We start from the raw sequence: 20,228 nt of genomic DNA on the forward strand, positions 1-20,228 counted from the left end.
CCTTCACCACAGTGGGCACCATCCCCAAATAAAGAGTTTCTTGTGGGCATTTCCCCCCAGTCACAATTGCCCACCTCCCATGCACAATTGTCTGCCCCTCTCCTTTCCCTCATCCCCCTATATTTGCTAGAAAACAGACTGATTTCCTTGTCATTCAAAATCATATATAATCTCCAGGGCAACTAACAAAATTTCTTACAAATCACCTTCAGTGTTTGTTTATTTTTAGTTTCCTCTAATGGAATATAAGAGCTGACAAAAAGAAGAACCAGCAGCATGTGATCAGCCAACTCTGTGTGGGTGTCCTGCAAGGACCACAGTTTGTGAACTACTGTTTTAATATGTTTAAAATCAGCGGGGGAAGGGAAAGGATTTTCCCTGAGAGGCTGATGAGGAGCTTGAGAGAGGAAGCATTCTTCCAGGGGGCAGAGAACCATGGGGCCAAGGAATTCACCAAGAGCCAAGGATTCCAGAAATATCCCAAACACAAAACATAGTAATAATTGGGGATTTTAACTACCCAGAAATCTGCTGGAAATGTAATATGGGAAAACACATTTCCAGCAAGTTCTTGGAATCTATTGTGGATAACATTTTGTTCCAGAAAGTGGAGGGAGTAACCAGGGAGGACAATCATTTTAGACTTGATTCTGAGGAACAGGGAGAAATTGGTAGCGAATCTGAGAGTGGAAGGCAATTTGAGTTAAAGTGACCCTGAAATTATAGATTTCATGATTCTAAGGAAAGGAAGGAGTGAGAGCAGCAGAATAAGGGTGATGAATTTCAAAAAAGCTTCCTTTAGCAAATTCATTCAAAGAACTGGTAGATAAAGTCCCACGGGGAGGAAATCTAAGGGAAAAAGGAGTACAAGACAGCTAGCTGATTCTCAAGGAGACATTAAAGGCACAACTGCAAACTATCCTGCTGGGAAGGAAAGAGGCCAATATGGTTCCATCAGGAGCACTTTAATGACCTGAAAATAAAAAAGGAATCCTACAAAAAATGGAAACCTGGACAAATTGCTAAGGAGATACAGAAAAGAATAGCAAAAGCCTGTAGGAACAAAATCAGAAAGGCTAAGGCACTAAATGAGTTAACTTAGCAAAGGCCATAAAAAGCAATAAGAAGTTCTTTAAATATATTAGGAGCAAGAGAAAGACAAAGGAATAAGGAAAGTGTAGGTTCCTCTACTTAAAAGGGAAGGAGCGCTAATAATGGACAAATCAAGAAAGCTGAGGTGTTTAATGCCTAACTTGCTTCAGTCTTCATTAATGGTGACAATCAGGGACAGCGTGTTGGCTGGGGCAAGGGAGCACCTGGGAGTGCAGGGTGCCATCCAGGAGCCGCAAACCCAGGGACAATCAGTAGAACGCTCCGCATCTACGGGCTGTAGGCGGGGCCAGATAAGGGGCGGGGCCTCTGCAAAGAGGTGGGGACTGTCACGTCAGGGCTCTATCACGTCAGCCTGGGCTGAATTACATGTAAACTTGCCGCGGCGCCGCCTGCTCATGAATAATTAATCATAGGGACAGGCCTTTGTCCCACCTTTTCCCAGCAGGCCGAGGCGGCTGCGGCGCTGAGAGGAGCTGAGCTGCTGCGGGTGAGTGCGGCGCGGGGGCGGGATTAGCCCAGCGGGGACGCGGGCTCGGGGGGTGCCGCTGTGTCCCCCCAGGGCCCGCTCGGAGCGGCTCTCGGCTGGGTCGGCGCCGCGGGGTGAGGCTGGTGCCCTGCCCGCTGGTACCGGCCGCGCGGCCCCAGCCTGGGCGTGCGCTGCGGGGTCCCTGGCAGCTGGGGGCGCGGGCTGCGCGGGGTCCCTGGCAGCTGGGGGCGCGGGCTGCGCGGGGTCCCTGGCAGCTGGGGGCGCGGGCTGGCTTGACGCGGGGAGCAGCGTTCAGACCGCCCCGCCACGGAGCTGTGTCCGCGGGTCTCTCGGGCTCACTGCCCGGAGCCGCATCTGGCTGGGGCGTGATCGAGGGCGGGCGTCCCTCGGAGCCCGGCTGGGACAGGCGGGGCCCCGGGGGGCTGGCTCCGCCGAGCCGTGCCCCGGCAACGGGCGTTCAGCCTGGAGCGCGCGCGGTGACCCGCTGAGCGGCCTGGGTAACCGCCCCGGCTTGGAACCGCGTCTCCTCAGCCCCGGGGGGTAGGTGGAGACCTGACGGGCGGGACGAGACGTGCCCGTGTGAGCACATCCCGCCAGTCTGTCCCGGGGTCCCCGGGCACGTGCGTGGGGCCGGACAGCACCGCCTGCGTGGGCTCGAGCGCCCTGTGTCCTCTTGTCACTGGCTGCTGTCCCCTTTCTCCCAGGGCTAGGCGCAGCTTTTCCTGCCCGCTTCTTAATGGAAAGGGCGGTGCCATTTCTGGGAGTTTGAGGAAACGCTTCTCTTGCACTCATCTTTTTGGGGCGCTTCAGCGTCCATCTCCTGCCACACTGGTTGTCCAGTTGTTGGTCTCTGGGAGTGGACCGTTTTTCTCTTCCTCCTCTGGTTTTTGGTTACTGACTCTATGATGAGTCTCCCTGGGTCGCTAGCACTGCCCTTCTCCTTATCATTATTCCTTAAATCATTCCCATAAAACACACAATAGGGCATATGCATAATCTGAGATTAAAAACAGAAAAGATTTAATTTTACTTTAGTCCCAGACTTTGTCACACATCTCACTGTTACATGTCTGGATCTGGGTGCAAGAGGAGCTGATATATTGCTGCTGCTGTGTGCAATAAAGTTTTGATGCCATTCAGTTTCCTGGGAACTAAAGGATTGTCAAAGGTGAAGGGGGGGGGGGGGAGATGGAGGAATCTGACTTTGACTTCAGTAAAATGAAATGTCTGTTGTGTACATTTCTATGTCCACGTCACATCTTAACTTAAAAGTCCCCAACACTCATCACTACGTTTACATGGGACCTCACAATTTAGCACTGAGTTAAATGGTTTTTATTGAATATTAAGTTTGTGTTTCTAGGTGACATACAGGTTTTGGACTGCAAAACTGACAAGTTAGGGGAGGATGTTCATGGAAATTAAAAAAAAAAAAGTAAATATGGAAAATACCAAGTCCTTGTACTGTCATTTCTCTTCATGTCCATGGGGGTGAAGGAAGGTGATACTGTTTTGCTCTCTTCCAGCTGAGCGCATTACAGCTTTGAAAGCAGGGCTGCATGTTTGTGGATTTTCTCCTCCCAAACCTTCATTGGCACACTTGTCCTGAGGTTCATGTCTGTTTTATAAAGTCAGGCTAAAATCTCTTCATGGTAACAGGAGAGCATTGCTTGCTCCGAATGAGCAAACATTTGACAAGTATCATGTATGGAAGAGAGGGTGCACTTTTATAGAAGCATAGAATTGTAGGACTGGAAGGGACCTCAAGAGGTCATCTAGTCCTGTCCCCTGCACTCATGGGCAGTACTAAGTATTATCTATTCTAGACCATCCCTGACAGGTGTTTGTCTAACCTGCTCTTAAAAATCTCCAACAAGGGAGATTTCACAACCTCCCTAGGTAATTTAATCTAGTGCTTACCCACCCCAATAACAAGTTTTTCCTAATGTCCAACCTAAACTGCCCTTGCTGCAGTTTAAGCCCGAGGCTTCTTGTCCTATCCTCAGAGGTTGAGAACAATACTTCTTGTAGCAACCTTTTATGTACTTGAAAACTGTGATCATGTTCCTCCATAGTCTTCTCTTCTCTAGACTAAACAAAACCAATTTTTTTTCAATCTCCCCTCATAGGTCATTGTAGCAGAGTGCAGCAGGGCCCCCTTGACTTCTGCCACTGCTAGGTTTACAAAGTCACACTGAGACCCTTGGTTTAGTAGCCACTGATACACTTTTTCAGGCTTGTTCCCACCACCGTTTCACCATGTGCAAGTAACCCTTCACCATCTGCAGGAGGGAGTGCTACCGCCTACCTTCCAGTCTCTGCCTTTCCTTTTTTCCTGCTCTCCCATGGCTTCCCTCCCTGAAGGCTTTTATGCAGCCCCAGGCTAATTAGGTAGCAGCTGTCTGTCTCTCTAATTAGGGCCAGGTTATCTCCAGCCTGCTCTAATTTGTTCCCTTAACAAGGAGCGGGCGTGACAGAGGGCTGGATCTGCAACCCTTTGCCCAGCATCCTGTCACAGTCATGTTTTCTAGACCTTCAATCATTTTTTGTTGCTTTTCTCTGCTTTCTCCAGTTTGTTCACATCTTTCTTGATATGTGGTGCCTGGAACTGGACACAGTGCTCCAGCTGAGGCCTAATCAGCGCACAGTAGAGTGTAAGAATTACTTTGCGTGTCTTGCTTACAACACTCCTTCTAATACATCCCAGAATGTTTGCTTTTTTTTTTTTTTTTTTTTTTTTTGCGCAGCAGTGTTACACTGTTCACTCATATTTAGCTTGTGGTCCACTATGATCCCCACATCCCTTTCTGCAGTACTCCTTCCTGGGTAGTTGTTTCCCATTTTGTATGTATACAATTGATTGTTCCTTCCTAAGTGGAGTACTTCATCACTGTGGTGAGTGGGTCAGGAGTATGGGTGAAGCACTGCCTGCTGCCAGAAGTAACCAGCAGCCAGTGTCCTCCCTGTGACAGAGCCGTATCCTCCCCACATGGAGTCATGGAGTGGCATGACTCCAGTGGATTTCAGCTGTGACTTTAGCATTGCCTTGTGTGCACTGAAGGCTCTATTTTCTGTCTAGGGTGGCTAAGTGCTTCTGTAACTTCAGATTTGTCTCTTAGCAAAGTTTGGATGTCCCTGTTCTATGTAAGAGGCCCGTTAACATTTTGTCAGGTCTCCTTATTTCAGACCTGGAGCTGACTGCAGCCGCCCTCATTTTTTAATCTGAAGGCCCAATCTGGATGGTATATTAAAGACATGCACAGGATTAGTGATGTTGCATCAAAATGGTTTGAATGTTCCTCTACATGGAGTTGTGAGGGACTCCATTATTATTTATAATTTGTATTACCACAACATCTAAGAGCCATAGTCATGGACCAGAACCCCATTGTGATACAGTGGCTCTCAACCTTTCCAGACTATTGTATGCCCTTTCAGAAGTCTGATTTGTCTTGCATACCCCCAAGTTTCACCTCACTTTAAAACTACTTGCTCACAAAAATCAGACGTAAAACTAAAGTGTCACAGCACACTGTTGCTGAAAAATTGCTTACTTTCTCATTTTATAATTGTATAATGAGAAAGTAAGCAAGTCCATTGGAATATAAATATTGTAATTACATTTCAGTGCATAGTATATAAAGCAATGTAAAGTCATAGTCTGAATGAAATTTTAGTTTGTACTGACTTCACTAATGTTTTTTATGTAGCCTGTTGTAAAACTAGGCAGATATCTAGATTAGTTGATGTATCCCCTGGAAGACCTCCGCATACCCCCAGGGTACATGTACCTCTGGTTGAGAGCATTGCTGTACAGTCTCTGCCATATCCAGGGTCTTTTCTCTTCTCTAAAGCAAATCATTTTTTTTTAAATATGGGCTTAAGTCATCAATAAGTGGACAGATCCTTTCTGTTGCCTTGACATCAGTACTAGATAGCACCTTCAGTTCTAAGCGCCTGGCTGAGATCTGCAGCTGGCTGAAACTAATTCTATCCATTAGCTTCACCTCAGTCTTTCCAAGAAGAAAATATTTGTGAAGAACTCCTCCATTCTATAACATCACCTTCTTTTGAGGGTGTTTACCCTCTGATTGTTAATCTACAGCTGCCAAGAACTCCACTCACTCCTGTTGGAATCAACTCGGTCACACCTCCAGGTCTCCACCCCCCCCCCCTCTTAAAATTCCTCACTTTCTATTAGAGCCGGTGTTTCCAGTCCTAGAGGACAGTGGAGAGTGCTTGGCTGACTCTGTTAATGTCTGCCATGATATGGTTCCAAACAGTAAATTGACCTTCAGTGCGCGTGTCCTGAAACATCGCTCATAGCTGTCCCTTCAGTTCTAAGCCTTTGTGTCTCAGTGAGAAGCAACAGCTGCTGGGTATCTTATATTTTATTTTTAATAGGACTGCAGCTTTTTAAATAATGGCTTGAACAGAGGGCCAGGAATCAGCAGCATAGGAATTGGAACTCTGGAGCTGACACAGACTTTCTGTGTGCCCTTTGGCAAGTACTAATCTCTCTTCTTATAAAATGAGGATAATTCTTGCTTACGTCATAGGGGTGTTTAGAAGACAGATTAGTTGACTTTGTAAAGTGCCATATCACTGCAAGTAGAAATGCCCAGAAAACACACTACCTGCTTTCTTATTGCATAAATGACTCAAGTGATTTGATATTTTTATCTTTATCTGTAAACAGTTATAAAAATGTACTAGTCAAGAAACAGAGCCTAGCAGAGGGAACGGAGCACTAGAAATGTATTTAATCTGCTAACCATGGTAATCCATTAACAAGATACAAGTAGTGCATTGCTCTTTTCTATATGCCTTATTTCTGGAAATCATTCAGGGCCTAGCAACAGCAGTCTTCTTACTGCAATGAAATTGGTTGGTACAACAAACATTGCTAGTCCTGGTTAAATTTCTAATATACTAGTGCATCAGTCATAATGAGGACTGCTTGAGCAGTGGTTAACTAATCCAGAGTAAACCATAATTTGTGGCCTAGCAGCAACAGATTTTCCTACAGTTAATGGCAAAAAACTGCTGCTGGGAATTTAGTTTTCTCAATGGGATTATCCTTCTGGTGTCTAGTCAAACCACAGGATGTACTTGAACAACTTCAAAATAAACCAATAATGATGGTGGTTGTTTGTTTTTTTTCAAATGTTGCAGGATTTCCAACTTTCCCCTTTGTCAGCGTTTCAGTATGTAATCACAATTCATAGATGTCTTCCTCTTTGCACAATCACTGCTGGTCAGAGGAGACCTCTGTAGTTTAACTCCAGCTGACTCCTGGAGAAACTGGCTGCTGTACTAGAAATGTTGTCTTTGAAATATTCTTATTCTGAAATCAGCTGTAGGCATACATTCAGAGATGTATCCAATTGGCCTATTTCTGCTTAATGTTGGCCTTACTAAGTATCTAGTCCAACCAGATGGTTGACAGCTTACTCCTCTACCATTTAGGAATTAAAGATCACCTCTTGTTTGTACTGAGACATGGAAGCCTCCATCCCAGATATGTTCCTTCCCAGGATCTTGAACAGAGGATGGGAAGGTCCACAAATATCTACCCTTAGCAATCATAGGAAACCTTCCACCTGTTCCCAACAAATGAGAGCAATAAAAGGTCAGGTCACTGCTCCATCAGGTCCCGTTTCCTATTTCTGGCCGTGGTTTTTGTCTTATGTTTTTATGGGAAGTGTCATATCCCTATGATGTACCTGGCCAACTGTATACATGGGCTTGGAGGAGACACAATCGTGAGGAAACAAAGTTCTAGCTGCCATACTGGAGTGACAGTAACACCTTCCCATGATATCATGGAAAGCCTCATCACATCCATTATTTTTCTTCCATTAAAAAGCTCTTCTGCCCATCGTGTATCCTATATTTTCAAAAGAGATGGTGGAACTGATCTTCTATGGCAAGTCCTGTAACTGTAAATTATATTGTCAAATAGGTAATCATGTACCGGTTTCCATGGGTAACTGGACTCCCCAGGCCACTGAATGCTTGTTTTGCTAGCTTTTCTCAGAGAACTGGGGTAGCTTCATTCAGAATGTTGCAGCCTCACTACTTACCTGTATGTGCAAATTTTAACCTTTCACCTCTGTTGTGGAGGAACCTACATTGGTTTCCTATCTTCAACAAAATTGCTATCTTCTTGGTCCTTTGTGGTCTCTTCCCATTTCAGTTTTGCCACATCTGGCCTGCTTTCCACTGTCAGAGGTTAGCTCTAATCTGGTGTGGCATCAGCTAAATGAGTAAGAATCTTTTTCTTTCAAACCCAACACAACCTTCTGTGCTCCCTGCAGCCACCTCACCTTGTGCTGCAACTGGATATTTTGCACACTATTCAGGGTTGTGCTAATTGGCACTTGGAAGTAGTACACTGTTTGTTTTATTCCTCTGTGTGTGTCAGGAAGTGGTATTGGTGCTTTTCTTCCAGAGTCAGTACTGAACCAATGCCCCTGTATTATACTTTGGGAGCACTGTGTTGCTGGAAATGCTCTTTTGGATAAGATATAAATCAAGGTACTGACTAGTAAAGAATTCTGCGAACCTTTTCACAAGAGTAATATGGCTATTAGTGTAGTGTTCTGACTGAATTGCAACACTGGTAATTATTCTACCATCCTAAACTGACCCTTCAGTTTCCTTTGGATAGCATTCCCCATCATACTACACTATTGTGTAGTGTGGTTAGATGATTGCATGTTCCATCTCAGAGATGGCTGCAGTTAATGAGTAGATGGAAGATATCCTTGTGTTTACTGTAATTGTTAGTAAGGGATTTATAAGGCCCTTCAGTATGGAAGTATTTATAGTATTTTAGGATCTATTATAATCAGTATGCTGTTGCCAGTTCTTCACACTTGTGTGTACTGTTATCAGCCACTTCTACCTCTAACTCCCTGTCCAAATTTAATTCTGTAAAGAGCTTTGAAAATGGCATTTCTCTGAGACCTCTTACTGTCCCCCACCTCACTGTAATGCTTCCATTGTGAGATACATGAATAACACATTTGTCATAACTGCTATGTATTGAGACTTGTTACCAACATAGTTGAATTGTTTAATGCATTGTAACTGTCTGTTACTGGCCCCACTTGATATCTCTTGGGCACATCTGGCTTGATGGAAGCTTCCTGTTGTAAGAACAATGGAGGATTTAATTTGATGTAATATGTATCAAAAGCATTAGAAAGCTGGCCAGTCAAATAGTACAGTTGTGCAAGGCCTTGCCTCAACACTCATTGGAACCTCCCATGTGTGGGGGGGGGGTGGTTTTTTTTTGTTTTTGTTTGTTTGTTTTGTTTTTGTTTTTATGACCAGGGTTAATTTTGCTGTCCTAACTGTGTGTTTTGTTGTGGTCATTGAATCACTGGGCAAAACTGACTAAGGAAAATATACAGAATCTTGTTACAGTGCTCATGACTGAAACACTGCAAAGTAAGGCCATTCTTAGCCCAGCAGCCTCGTCTCTGACCTGAACAGAGAACCTGTAACAAGGGCTGCCTCACTTCACTCCATAGGCAACTTGGCAGGGGACATTGCTATTGCACTCTGAAGAAAATACTGCTCAATCCTGTCTGGCCAGTGGCATGTGGCTGAGACTTAGTTAGAAACACTTCCCTGAAGTATAATACTTTTTTTTTTCCTTTTTTTTTCTTTAAGGGGGGTGGCAGGGGGAGAAGTGTGTGGCAACACCCATTCTTTATTCTGCACATTACCTAAAACTACTTTGGGTTAGAAGCTGCAGTTTGGGGTTGGAAGTGCTACCATTTCATGCTTCTGTGCAGAAATGTTCTATACTGGTTCCCATAGGAACTTGCACACTGGTACAGGCCAAAGATCTGCCTAGGCAGGCATCCCAGTTGGGCATCCTGTCTCAGTGACCAATTCCAGATACTAGAAAGGAATGTGTAGAGTTCTCATAATGCACTTCTGCATCAGGGATTTTCTTTCCTGACTTCAGCTGTTGATTAGACTGTACCCGGAAGCATGTGGCTTGACAATCCTGGCTGGTAGCTTTTGCTCTAGCTGGAGATGCAGATGTTCTTGTTCACAGGTGTCTAATTTTTCTCTAGTCTTGCTCTAGTTCCTGCTTAAGATCTTGTAGTATTAAGTAGCATTTTTTGGTCAGAGTATTATACTCGTTTAGTATTAATATGAGCATCTATAGCACTATACAGAAATAACTACACCAGACTGGTCAGTTTTTGCTCTGCTCATACCAGACAATACCTGGACAAACTTGGGGTTTGTATCTTGCAGTTTTAATCCCCTCACTACTTGACCAGCTTCTGAGCAGTTAATCTCTAGCCTCTCTGGAATGAGGCATTATGATAATATTGTCTTTAAGTTCCATAGAATGAATGGGATATGACACACAAATGCTCATGGTTCTTTGGGAGTCAGTAAAGTAGGACAGTTATTACCTTAACACAAAACAGAAATGATAGACAAGACAGTACAAATGTTGGGCACAAGCACTCTTAATCAATGGATCTCAAAGAGCTTTACAAGCCTCAAATTCATGAATCAGGTATCGTTTGCTTTTTTATGGAGGGGAAACTGAGATACAGTCCATAAATGACTGCCCAAGTCACATGGCATCAGAGATGGAGCCAGGAACAGAACTTTGTAGACCCATACTCTAACAACTACACCTAAGTATTTGTTTTAGTAACTTCACTGGGAATTTGTAAAGTAAACCTGATGAGTACTCAAATTGGAGTGAAGTTAGAGATGCCTGTAACTTTGGATGGATTGTTCAGAAAGGGTTTACACTTATTCCAGATGTATACAGCTTTTGTCCTGGAAAAGGCTGTTTTCAGAAGCACAGAATTTTCAACTTCCTTTTTTCCACAGGATCTCTTTTGATTATCAATCCCCTCTGTGTGAATGGTACAGAGGTGTACTATAATGATGTAGTGCAGGGAAGCATTAGATGTGGTATATTTTTTACTTTAGTAAGACTTTTGATATTGTCTTGCATGACCTTCTCATAAACAAACTAGGGAAATATAGCCTAGATGGAGCTACTATAAGGTGGGTACATAACTACTCTCTGGGAATGGTTTTCCAACAAGTTATCAGTGGTTCACAGTCAAGCTGGAAGGGCATATCGAGTGGGGTCCCACAAAGTTCAGTTCTGGGTTCAGTTCTGTTCAATATCCTCATCAATGATTTAGATAATGGCATAGAGAATACACTTATAAAGTTTGCAGATGATACCAAGGCAGGAGGGGTTGCAAGTGCTTTGGAGAACAGGATTAAAATTTAAAATGATCTGGACAAACTGAATTTCATCCCGTTTACTTCAGATCATTTCTCCAATGAGGATAAATGCAAAGTATTTGACTTAGGAAGGAACAATTAATTGCACACATACAAAATGGGAAATGACTGTCTAGGAGGGAGTACTGCAGAAAGAGATCTGGGGGTCATAGTGAATCACAAGCTAAATATGAGTGAACAGTGTAACACTGATGCAAAAAAAGCGAACATCATTCTGGGATGTATTAGTATGAGCGTTGTAAGCAAGACACGAGAAGTAATGCTTCCATTCTATTCTGTGCAGATAAGGCCTCAGCTGGAGTTTTGTATTCAGTTCTGGGTGCCACATTTCGGGAAAGGCATGGACAAATTGGGGACAGTCCAGAAGAGAGCAACAGGAATAATTAAAGGTTTAAAAAACATGACTTATGAGGGAAGATTGGGGAAAAAATGTTTTAGTCTGGAGAAGAGAAGACCAAGGGGGAAACATGATAGTATATAAAAGGTTGTTACAAGGAGGAGGGTGAAAAATTGTTGCTCTTAAGCTCTGAGGATAGGACAAGAAGCAATGAGGTTAAATTGCAGCAAGGGACATTTAGGTTGGACATTAGGAAAAACTTCCTAACTGTCAGGGTAGTTAAGCACTGGAACAGATTGTATAGGGAGGCTGTGGAATCTCCGTCACTGGAGGTTTTTAAGAACAAATTAGACACCTGTCAGGAATGGACTTGCTATTACTTAATCCTGCCTTGAGTGCTGGTGACTGGACTAGATGACCTATTGAGGACCCTTCCAGTTCTGATTTTATGTTTACAGCCATGAGTGGCTGCCTGAGAATCTGGCTACTGCCCACAGGGAAATCGGGAGGATAGGCATTTATTCTAGATCTTGGCCAGGTCCTTTGGGAGAGTATAATTACTAAGGGCTGGTCCACAATGGGAACAAACATTGGCAGAGCTATGCCTCTCGGGTCTGAAAAATCCACACCCCTGAGCAACGTAGTTAAGTTGACCTAAACCCCTGTGTAGGCAGCGCTAGATTGATGGAAGAAGTCTTCCATCAACCTAGCTGTTGCCTCAGAGGGGGGAGATTACATACCCTATCGGTGTAGGTAGTGACTACATTGAAGCATTGCAGCACTTCAGCTGTGCCTCTGTAGTGTTTTCAGTGGAGTACCCAAAGTAGTGAGTGGAATAGAGTTTCACTCTCTCCAGCTCATCAGGAGCTTATCTAGGAGGCATATCTCTTAAAGACAGGCAAAGCTGTCCTGAGAGCCTACTAATACTGTGACTCTAGGGAAGTGGTTCTCAAACTGCAGGTCGTAACCCAGTACTGAGTCACAGAATGTAAGGCACTGGGTCGGAGCAGCTCTGGTCAGCACCACCAACCAGGCCGTTAAAAGTCCTGGCAGTGGTGTTGCCTAGCTAAGGCAGGCTAGTTCCTACCTGTTCTGACACCATGCTGCACCCCAGAAGCAGCCAGCAGCAGGTTCGGTTCCTAGGTGGGGTAGCCACGGGGCTCCATGCGTTACCTCTGTCGTGAGCGCCGGCTCCGCATACCCATTGGCTGATTCACTGCCAATGAGAGCTGGCAGGGGGCAGTGCCTGTGGGCAAGAGCTGCGTGGAGCTGCTTGCACACCTCCACCTAGGAGCCGGACCTGCTGCTGGCCACTTCTGGGATGCAGCATGGTCCGTGGTGCCAGGACAGGCAGGCAGCCTGCCTTAGCACCCCCACTGTGCCACTGACCGGGAGCCATCCAAGGTAAGCCCATGCTCCAATTCCCTGCCCCAGCCCGAAGTCCTGCCCAATCCAGAGCCCCTTCCTGCACCCCAAACCCCTCCTCCCTGGGCTCACCTTAGAGGTGGCACCCTCGGTCCAGAGCCCTGACCCCCTCCCACACCCGAACCCTCTGCCCCAATCCTGAGCCCCTTCAAATCCCAAACCCCTCATCCCCCAGCTCCATTGGGTCGTGACTTGTGAGCATCAAGAATTTTCTCCAACTGGGTCACCAGAAAAGAAGTTTGAAAACCACTGCTCTAGGGTTCACTCAGCAGCCAGTCTAGAACCAATGGTATGAGGGTAAATATGCCAAGTTAGTATGACTCCTTATTTTCAAGTTCCTATGTCCCATGAATGAATTCAAGCCTTGGAGAGGGTTGGCCTCCTTCCTAGGCTGTGCTGGGCTGGGACTTTGACAAACACTATGGAGGAGTTTCAGTCTTTTAAAATTATCAGTTTACCCTTTGGAAGCTTAGTGATTTGAGAGAGGTTTTCTCTAGCACATGTCCCTACATCGTATGCAGGTCTACAGGAACTGGTGCCCTTTTTAAAGGATAAATTACATGAAAATGGAGCTAGAAGAGCCCTGTTTTAATCAGTTACATGAAAATGTAAAATGAAGGTGCTTTTTTGAGACTTAAAAATCTTTCAAGGTCTGTTTGCCTCTACAACACTATTTCCTGCACATGCTATATGCTTCATAACTAACAGTGCTATGCTATACCATTTCTTATCTCTCTGGCACAAAAGCTATGGGAAAGTGCCTGTGTTAATTAAAGAAAATCTGATACGTGTATGGAGAGGAGACTATAGAGTTTTGTAGCAGTAAGTACTTGAAAGCAACTAAACCGTCTTGTGAGTTTGCCAAGGAAAATGCTGGTCTTAGAAAATCTGTGAGAGAGGAGTCCAAAGGCTACTCAGTGGGATTATTTGTTTACAAAATAAGTCCAAAGAGTCAGTGTTGTATAAAGAACCTTTATCAGACCATGTTACTGTGGCTTATCTCATGCACTTCCTCTTGCCTGTCTTTTTCATCTATTCTCGTTCAGTTTGCTTCCCTTTATACTAAGGATTTTGCTTGGGGTTTTTTTGTTTTGTTTTTGACCTTTGTATTGTTGAGTGAGTGGAAGTGGTGCCAGAGCAGCTCTCTGAACACTGCCCCTGCCTTTGTGAAGAGTACTGTGCAATCTCTTTCCTACCAGATGTGCTGCATTGCAGGGGGAAAGGCTTTACTCCCTTGCCAAGCTGCCTGCTGAAATGGCTTAACTGGTGTAACTTGCTGCGGTGCCAGAGACACACTGCTTCCATATTTGTAGTGGTTCTAGATCTGCATACAGAGGTGATATACCATTTCTCCAGAAATTTGGTTTATTTTCTGGGGAACGTAAGACTGAACTCTTTGAACAATTGGGCTTGGATGCAAATTTCTGACTTTAAAATCTGAATTTTGAAATATTGGAGCAGGGACTAGAGCAAGTTAAACTGTTAAATCAAATGCTGTCTGAGATCTTAGCTGTAAGGAAGCAGTGTGCAGACAAGGTTGACCTGCTGCTATCTCTGTGCATGTGTCTAGAGCAGGAGACCTTTTATTTCCATCCCCATTTTGGCCAGACTTCCTTGTGTGAGCTTGGGCAAGTCACTTAACCTCTCTGCCTCAATTCGTCCTTGTAAAGTGAGATTAATGCCATCTCAGAGGGGCATTAAGCAAAATTAAATATCTGTGTAGCGCTTGTAGAACACATACTGTTTGCTTATCAGGTAGCTGTTAGAGCTGGCATGTTTGCTGTTGGAACTGGGGTGGTAATCAAAGAAAGGGAATGAGGAAAATAAGGACATAGTTGCAGAGACAAAGCTTGGAAAGCTTTGTAACTCTGACAGGCTTACCATGTCCAACAGAAAACCTTTAAAGTAGGCTGGTTTCCCAGGAGGAGTGAAGATTAGGGGCACTGCCTGGCTTGTGGGGGGATTGATAATAGAGATACAAGGCTGTGACCTCTAAGTCAGAAATTTGAATCTGGCTCAGTTTGACATTGACCAAATTACCATATGATGAGTGTTGGCAACCTGTATGAAATGAGATGCTGGGTCTTAGTCCAGTTCCCATTAGGCAAGTGTATAGGGCAGCATAATAGCTATCACAATTTAAGGCAGTCGGTACTAATAGGAGAGGCCAAAGATTTCATGAATCCTAATTGTGGTCACTGTAGGTATGTCTACACTGTGATTAGACCCCTGCAACTGGCCTGTGCCAGCTGACTTAGGCTCCCAGGGCTTGGGTAGACCAGGAGTCGGCAACCTTTCAGAAGTGGTGTGCCAAGTCTTCATTGTAATTTAAGGTTTTGCATGCCAGTAATACATTTTACATTTACAGGGGCTAGCGGGCGGAACCCCAGACTGGCAGCAGGCTGGGGGGGGGGGGGCGCTGGTGGCCAGGACCCTGGCTGGCAGGGGCTGGCGGACGGAAAGCCAGACTGGCAGTGGGCTGAGCATCTCAGCTCGCTGCTGGCCTGGGGTTCCGGCTGCTGGCCCTGCTCAGCCTGCTGCCGGCCTGGATAGATGGAACCCCGGGCCGGCAGCAGAGACGCCAGCAGCAGGGACCCCAGCTGGCAGGGGCCGGCAGACGGAACCCCAGACCGGTGATAGAGTACCAATGAAAATCAACTTGCGGGCCGCCTTTTGGCACATGTGCCATAGGTTGCTGACCCCTGGGCTAGTCCCTCCCATCTCACAGGATCCTGGAGCCCAAATATCTATACTGCAGTTAACAGCCCCTTAGTGCAAGCCCTGCAAGCCTGAGTCAGCTGGCACAGGCCAGCCATGGGTTTTTAATTGCAGTGTAGACATACTCTGTGAGTGATGGTGCCTTCAGGTTTGGGCAAGGCACATTGTGCAGGCCTGGCTTGTCTGGCTATTGCTTGTGCTGTACGTGTTTTATATCGCTTAAGGCTTCAGTCTTCAGGACATTCCAGCTGGAACCTCTTGCTTTGAAATTTTTTAGTAAAACTTAGAAAGTGGTGGGGGAGGTAGGGTAGTTACTGGAAGGCTGAAGGAGAGAGTTAGGAAACCAGAGGTCATTAACTGGAAGGGCAGTTTATCCCTTTATCATTGATCCATCCTTTTTGTGTGTTTGTGCTTCAGACTGGGAGCTGGGGACAGAGCTGCCAATTCTGGCTTCACATTAACTTGTTTGGCCTGCTCTGCACAGTCTTATCTCATTTACTGTTTTTCCAGCCTCAGAACATAGACATGTAGGATTAAAACAAGCTTTCTTAAGGTGAGCGGTGACCTACATATCTGGCTCATACTGAGGTGATTGGGAGACACAGTATAAGAGGATGAAATGTGTTTGGTCAGACAGCGTTTAGCACAGATGCTTTCTAAATAATAAGCAGTGGGCTTGGTCTGTGCCCAGCAGCCTTCTGGCATTATCTGTCAGCTCTACCATCTTCCACTCTTAACTTAGTGGTGATTAGTGTCTATCAGCTAATTGTCTTATTTCCCATTTTACAGATTGGGGGTGGTGGTGGGGAAACAGAGGCTGAGTGGTTTACCCAAGGTGTCAGTGAGTCAAAGCTGGTAATAAAAACCAGATGGTTTGGCTCCTAGTCCTTAATATTGCATCTGTTGCACCGCATACTACTTTATCTCAAGCTTTTTCAAATAGTCCTTTTCTAAGCCTATTGAATAATTGGGATCTATTATTTTGGAGAGTCCATGCTGGAACAGAATAATTTAAGGGGAACCAAATAAAAATGCTTCAGCTGCATAGGAGTTTTGCTTTCTCATGCTCTTTGGACAGGTGTGGAGGCTGTCCCGGAAAGCCAGGCTAGTGAACTCTGCCCCTGCCTTTGTGAAAAGAACTGTGCAATCTGGAGGCCTGTTTTGCTAGCATTGTTTTGTGATCCCATGACCCATTTCTCTTCCCTTCCAGATGTATTCCGTTGCAGAGGGAGAGGCTTTAATTCCCTGCCAAGCTGCCTGCCTTTGTGGCTTAGCTGGTGTAACTTACTGCAATGCTAGTAGGAAAGAGGACAGGCTGCATGTTGCTGATGAAAGCCCTGTAAGCGAGCAGATTGCAGCTCAAATCCCAGAAACCAAAGCTGAAAAAGATCTAGGGAGGAGGGTTGTTTCCCTTCCTTCCCCAGGTCAGTCACTCTGCTCTAAATCTTGCCTTTCTGCAGATAGCCTAGGGATTTTTATTTATTTATTTTTTTAAAAGTCCTGGTGGAAAAGTGTTTTGCCCAGAAGTATCATCATGCAGGCTGGTGAAATACAGGTCTTCTAGTCTACTCAGTTGATCCACCGAACCCTGACTGGGAAGCCTAACTTGGATTGCTTGCTGAGTCACGGGTGTCTGTCTTGCACAAGATTATGGTTTATTAGTATGTGAGCTGCTTTGTTATGCACTATATGTAAATCTGAGCTGAGGCTGTCAGTGCCTTTGCTTAGAGTTGCAAGAGGGGACACAAGGTTCTGTGTTTTCTAAGGCAGTGTTGGACCATAAACAGGTAAGCTTGTATTATGCAGTATATCCTTGAGTCCACTGAGGAGGAATGTCAAGTGCACAGCTCTGTCGACTGACCATACATGTGTTTGAATGAGTTGAGGCTTTTGCAGCTTTGCAGCATTTGGTGCTTCCCTTCACCCCCACTCCTCATTCAGGAATCTTCTTAAAGTCAAGTTTTTGCTCTTCAGTCACTTTAAAGTGTTGCTGAAATAACTGGATGATGAACTCTGGCTGTTTCCAAACAGGACTGGAAAAGTGAAGAGAACATTGGGAAGATCAGGTCTCTGGAGAGATGCCATCTGATGTAACGGAAGCCTCTGAGGGGGTAGATGAGGCAGAGAATGTCCGCTATGAGGAAACAGAAGAGGATGACAATGTCAGGTGAGTCCTGTCGGGCCCCCCTGGCTTGTGAGAATGGGGCTTTGTTACCGGGTTAGAACAACTTGTCTTCTAGAAGGGTATCCCTGCGTGTGGGTCCCAGGCAGGAATGTGGTGCTTGCAGTCGCCTCTCTTTCTCTTCTCTTCCCCCCCCCTCCCCCCCCCCCGGCCCCCTCATTTTCAGTAATGTGGGAACATTTTTTAATATTCATTCCACCCCCATTCAGGAGAGAAGGATATCTGTAAATGGCTGAAGTGAAGAGCTAGTGATGAGGATCTACTGGGATGTGAATACATAATCCAGCTCATCTCCCTGGGGGCCAGCACATTCATTTCCTTACAGTAAACTTTGTAGTGTTATTCCATACAGTTTCAAATGACAAGAGTTAATAGGGTTTCTTCCACTTACTGTAAGATTCTTCCACAGCCCAATTGCTCTTTGCCAAGAAATAATTCCTTCTATTCCGATTGAGATTTTCCTTTTCTTGTATATTTTGGAGTGCAATAATCTAGCCCTCCTGAATAACTGGGCAGCTCAAAAGTCTTGTCTTGTGCAGTCCTCGGGTGAAGCAGCTGCAAAGATCCACCAGGAGATGCTGTGACTTGATAAAGTGCATCTATTCACTTTACTAAAAACCAAAAACCCTCTAGTGAGATGAAAATGCAGCGCACGTCTATAATGAGTATATTAACTCTCTTTGTTATGCACCAACAATGTTCTCAGTAGGTACAACACCCACAGTCCGTGCCCCAGAGAGTTTAGTCTAAAAGATGTAGATAAAATCAGATGCACTAGGAGACCCAGAAAGAGCCTTTAAGTCTCTCCCTTATTGAAGGTTGGGGTGGAGAGTGCATTTGAGTAATATTTGTGGGGCTATGTGGAGGAAATGGACCTTAAACTGGGATTTGAATGAGAGGCTTGGGGCATGGCATAGCACACTGGGATTGGGAGGCTGGTCCGTGCATTGGAAGCATGGAAGACCTAGAAAGAAGTGAATGTGGTGGTGAGGCTGGAATCATTGCTGGACTGAAGGGTGGGAGTGTTTTAAACTGCTCTATAGGAGATATTAGAGTGGATCAAAACTGACTAAAATCAAATTTTTAGACTTAATTTAAATTCAGTTTTCATTTGAAAAGTAAATCCATTTAACATTGGCAACCAGTGTTAAGGCTTAAATAGACTATAGTCTAATTTATTTGATTTTAATAAATACAAAACCAATATTCAAGCAGTACATATTTGCTGCTGAGCTTTTAAAGAAAGTCAAGTTATAGAACTGGTGGAAGTCACTGGCTAAGCACCTGGAACCAGGTTTCTGCAGTGTGGTTGCAGCCATGTTGGTCCCAGGATATTAGATCCACAAGATGGATGAGGTAATAACTTTTATTGGACCAGCGTCTGTTGGTGAAAGAGACAAGCTGACACAGAGCTCTGTTTACTTTCCTCAACAGAAGTTGGTCCAATAAAAGATACTACCTCACCCAACTTGTCTCTCTAAATGAGCTTTTGATGGCAGTAGGCTATTCTGCAGATGCAAAGAATATTTGCTTAATTTCAGTTTATCCAACTAATTCATTCATTTTCAGAAAGCCTTTGACAGGGCCCCTCACCAAAGCTCTTTAGCAAAGTAAGCTGTCATGGGATAAGAGGGAAGGTCCTCTCATGGACTGGTAACTGGTTAAAAGATAGGAAACAAAGGGTAGGAATAAATGGTCAGTTTTCAGAATAGAGAGCAGTAAGTAGTGGTGTCTACAAGGGGTCTGTACTGGGATCAGTCCTAGTCAACATAATCATAAATGATCTGGAAAAGCGAGGTGGCAAAATTTGCAGATGATGCAGAATTACTCAAGATAGTTACGTCCCAGGCAGATTGTGAAGAGCTACAAAAAGGATCTCTCAAAACTGGGTGACTGGGCAACAAAATGGCAGGTGAAATTCAATGTTGATAAATGCCAAGTAATGCACATTAGCAAACGTAATCCCAACTCTACATATAAAATGATGAGGTCTAAATTAGCTGTTACAACTCAAAAAAGAGATTTTTGGAGTCATTGCGGATAGTTCTCTGAAACATCCATTCAATGTGAAGCGGCAGTTAAAGCGAACAGAATGTTGGGAATCATTAAGACAGGGATAAAAAATAAAACAGAAAATAGATTGCCTTTGTATAAATCAATGGTATGCCCACATCTTGAATACCGTGTGCAAATGTGGTTGCCCCATCTCAAAAAGATATACTGGAATTGGAAAAGGCACAGAAAAGGGTAACAAAAATGATTAGGACATTAGAGCAGCTAATATGAGGAAAGATTAATAAGACTGGGACTTTCCAGCTTGGAAAGGGATGACTATGGGGGGATCTGACTGAAGTCTATTAAAATCATGACTGGTGCGGAGAAAGTAAACAAGGAAGTGTTGTTTACTCTTTCTCATAATGTAAGAATTAGGGGTCACCAAATGAAATTAATAGGCATCACTTTTAAAACAAACAAAAGGAAGGCTTTTTTTTTTTGGTTTGGTTTTTTTGTTTTGTTTTTTTTTTCCCCCTCATATAATGCACAGTCAACCTGTGGAACTCTTTGCCAGAGGATGTTGTGAAGGCCAAGACTATAACAGGGTTCAAAATATAACTAGATAAATTCATGGAGGATAGGTCCATCAATGGCTATTGGCC

General features: G+C 44.6%; 1 protein-coding gene across 3 annotated transcripts in view; it reads left to right on the top strand.

Annotated features, from left to right (window-relative positions):
• The first annotated feature begins 1,435 nt into the window (after window positions 1-1,435).
• HMOX2 (heme oxygenase 2) overlaps window positions 1,436-20,228 on the top strand; it is a 28,268-nt gene continuing 9,475 nt past the window's right edge. Inside the window, exons 1-3 of one of the 3 annotated variants that reach the window (XM_039492283.1) lie at window positions 1,452-1,600; window positions 16,600-16,813; window positions 17,421-17,556. In XM_039492283.1, the coding sequence (XP_039348217.1) occupies window positions 17,468-17,556 (89 nt within the window). In that variant the 5' untranslated portion in view covers window positions 1,452-1,600; window positions 16,600-16,813; window positions 17,421-17,467. Of the gene's footprint in view, window positions 1,601-16,599; window positions 16,814-17,420; window positions 17,557-20,228 lie in introns of all 3 variants that reach the window. The other 2 variants (XM_039492284.1, XM_039492282.1) reach the window with 2 other exon arrangements.

This window comes from Mauremys reevesii, linkage group 10 (genome assembly GCF_016161935.1).
Source record: "Mauremys reevesii isolate NIE-2019 linkage group 10, ASM1616193v1, whole genome shotgun sequence".
NCBI lineage: Eukaryota > Metazoa > Chordata > Testudines > Geoemydidae > Mauremys > Mauremys reevesii.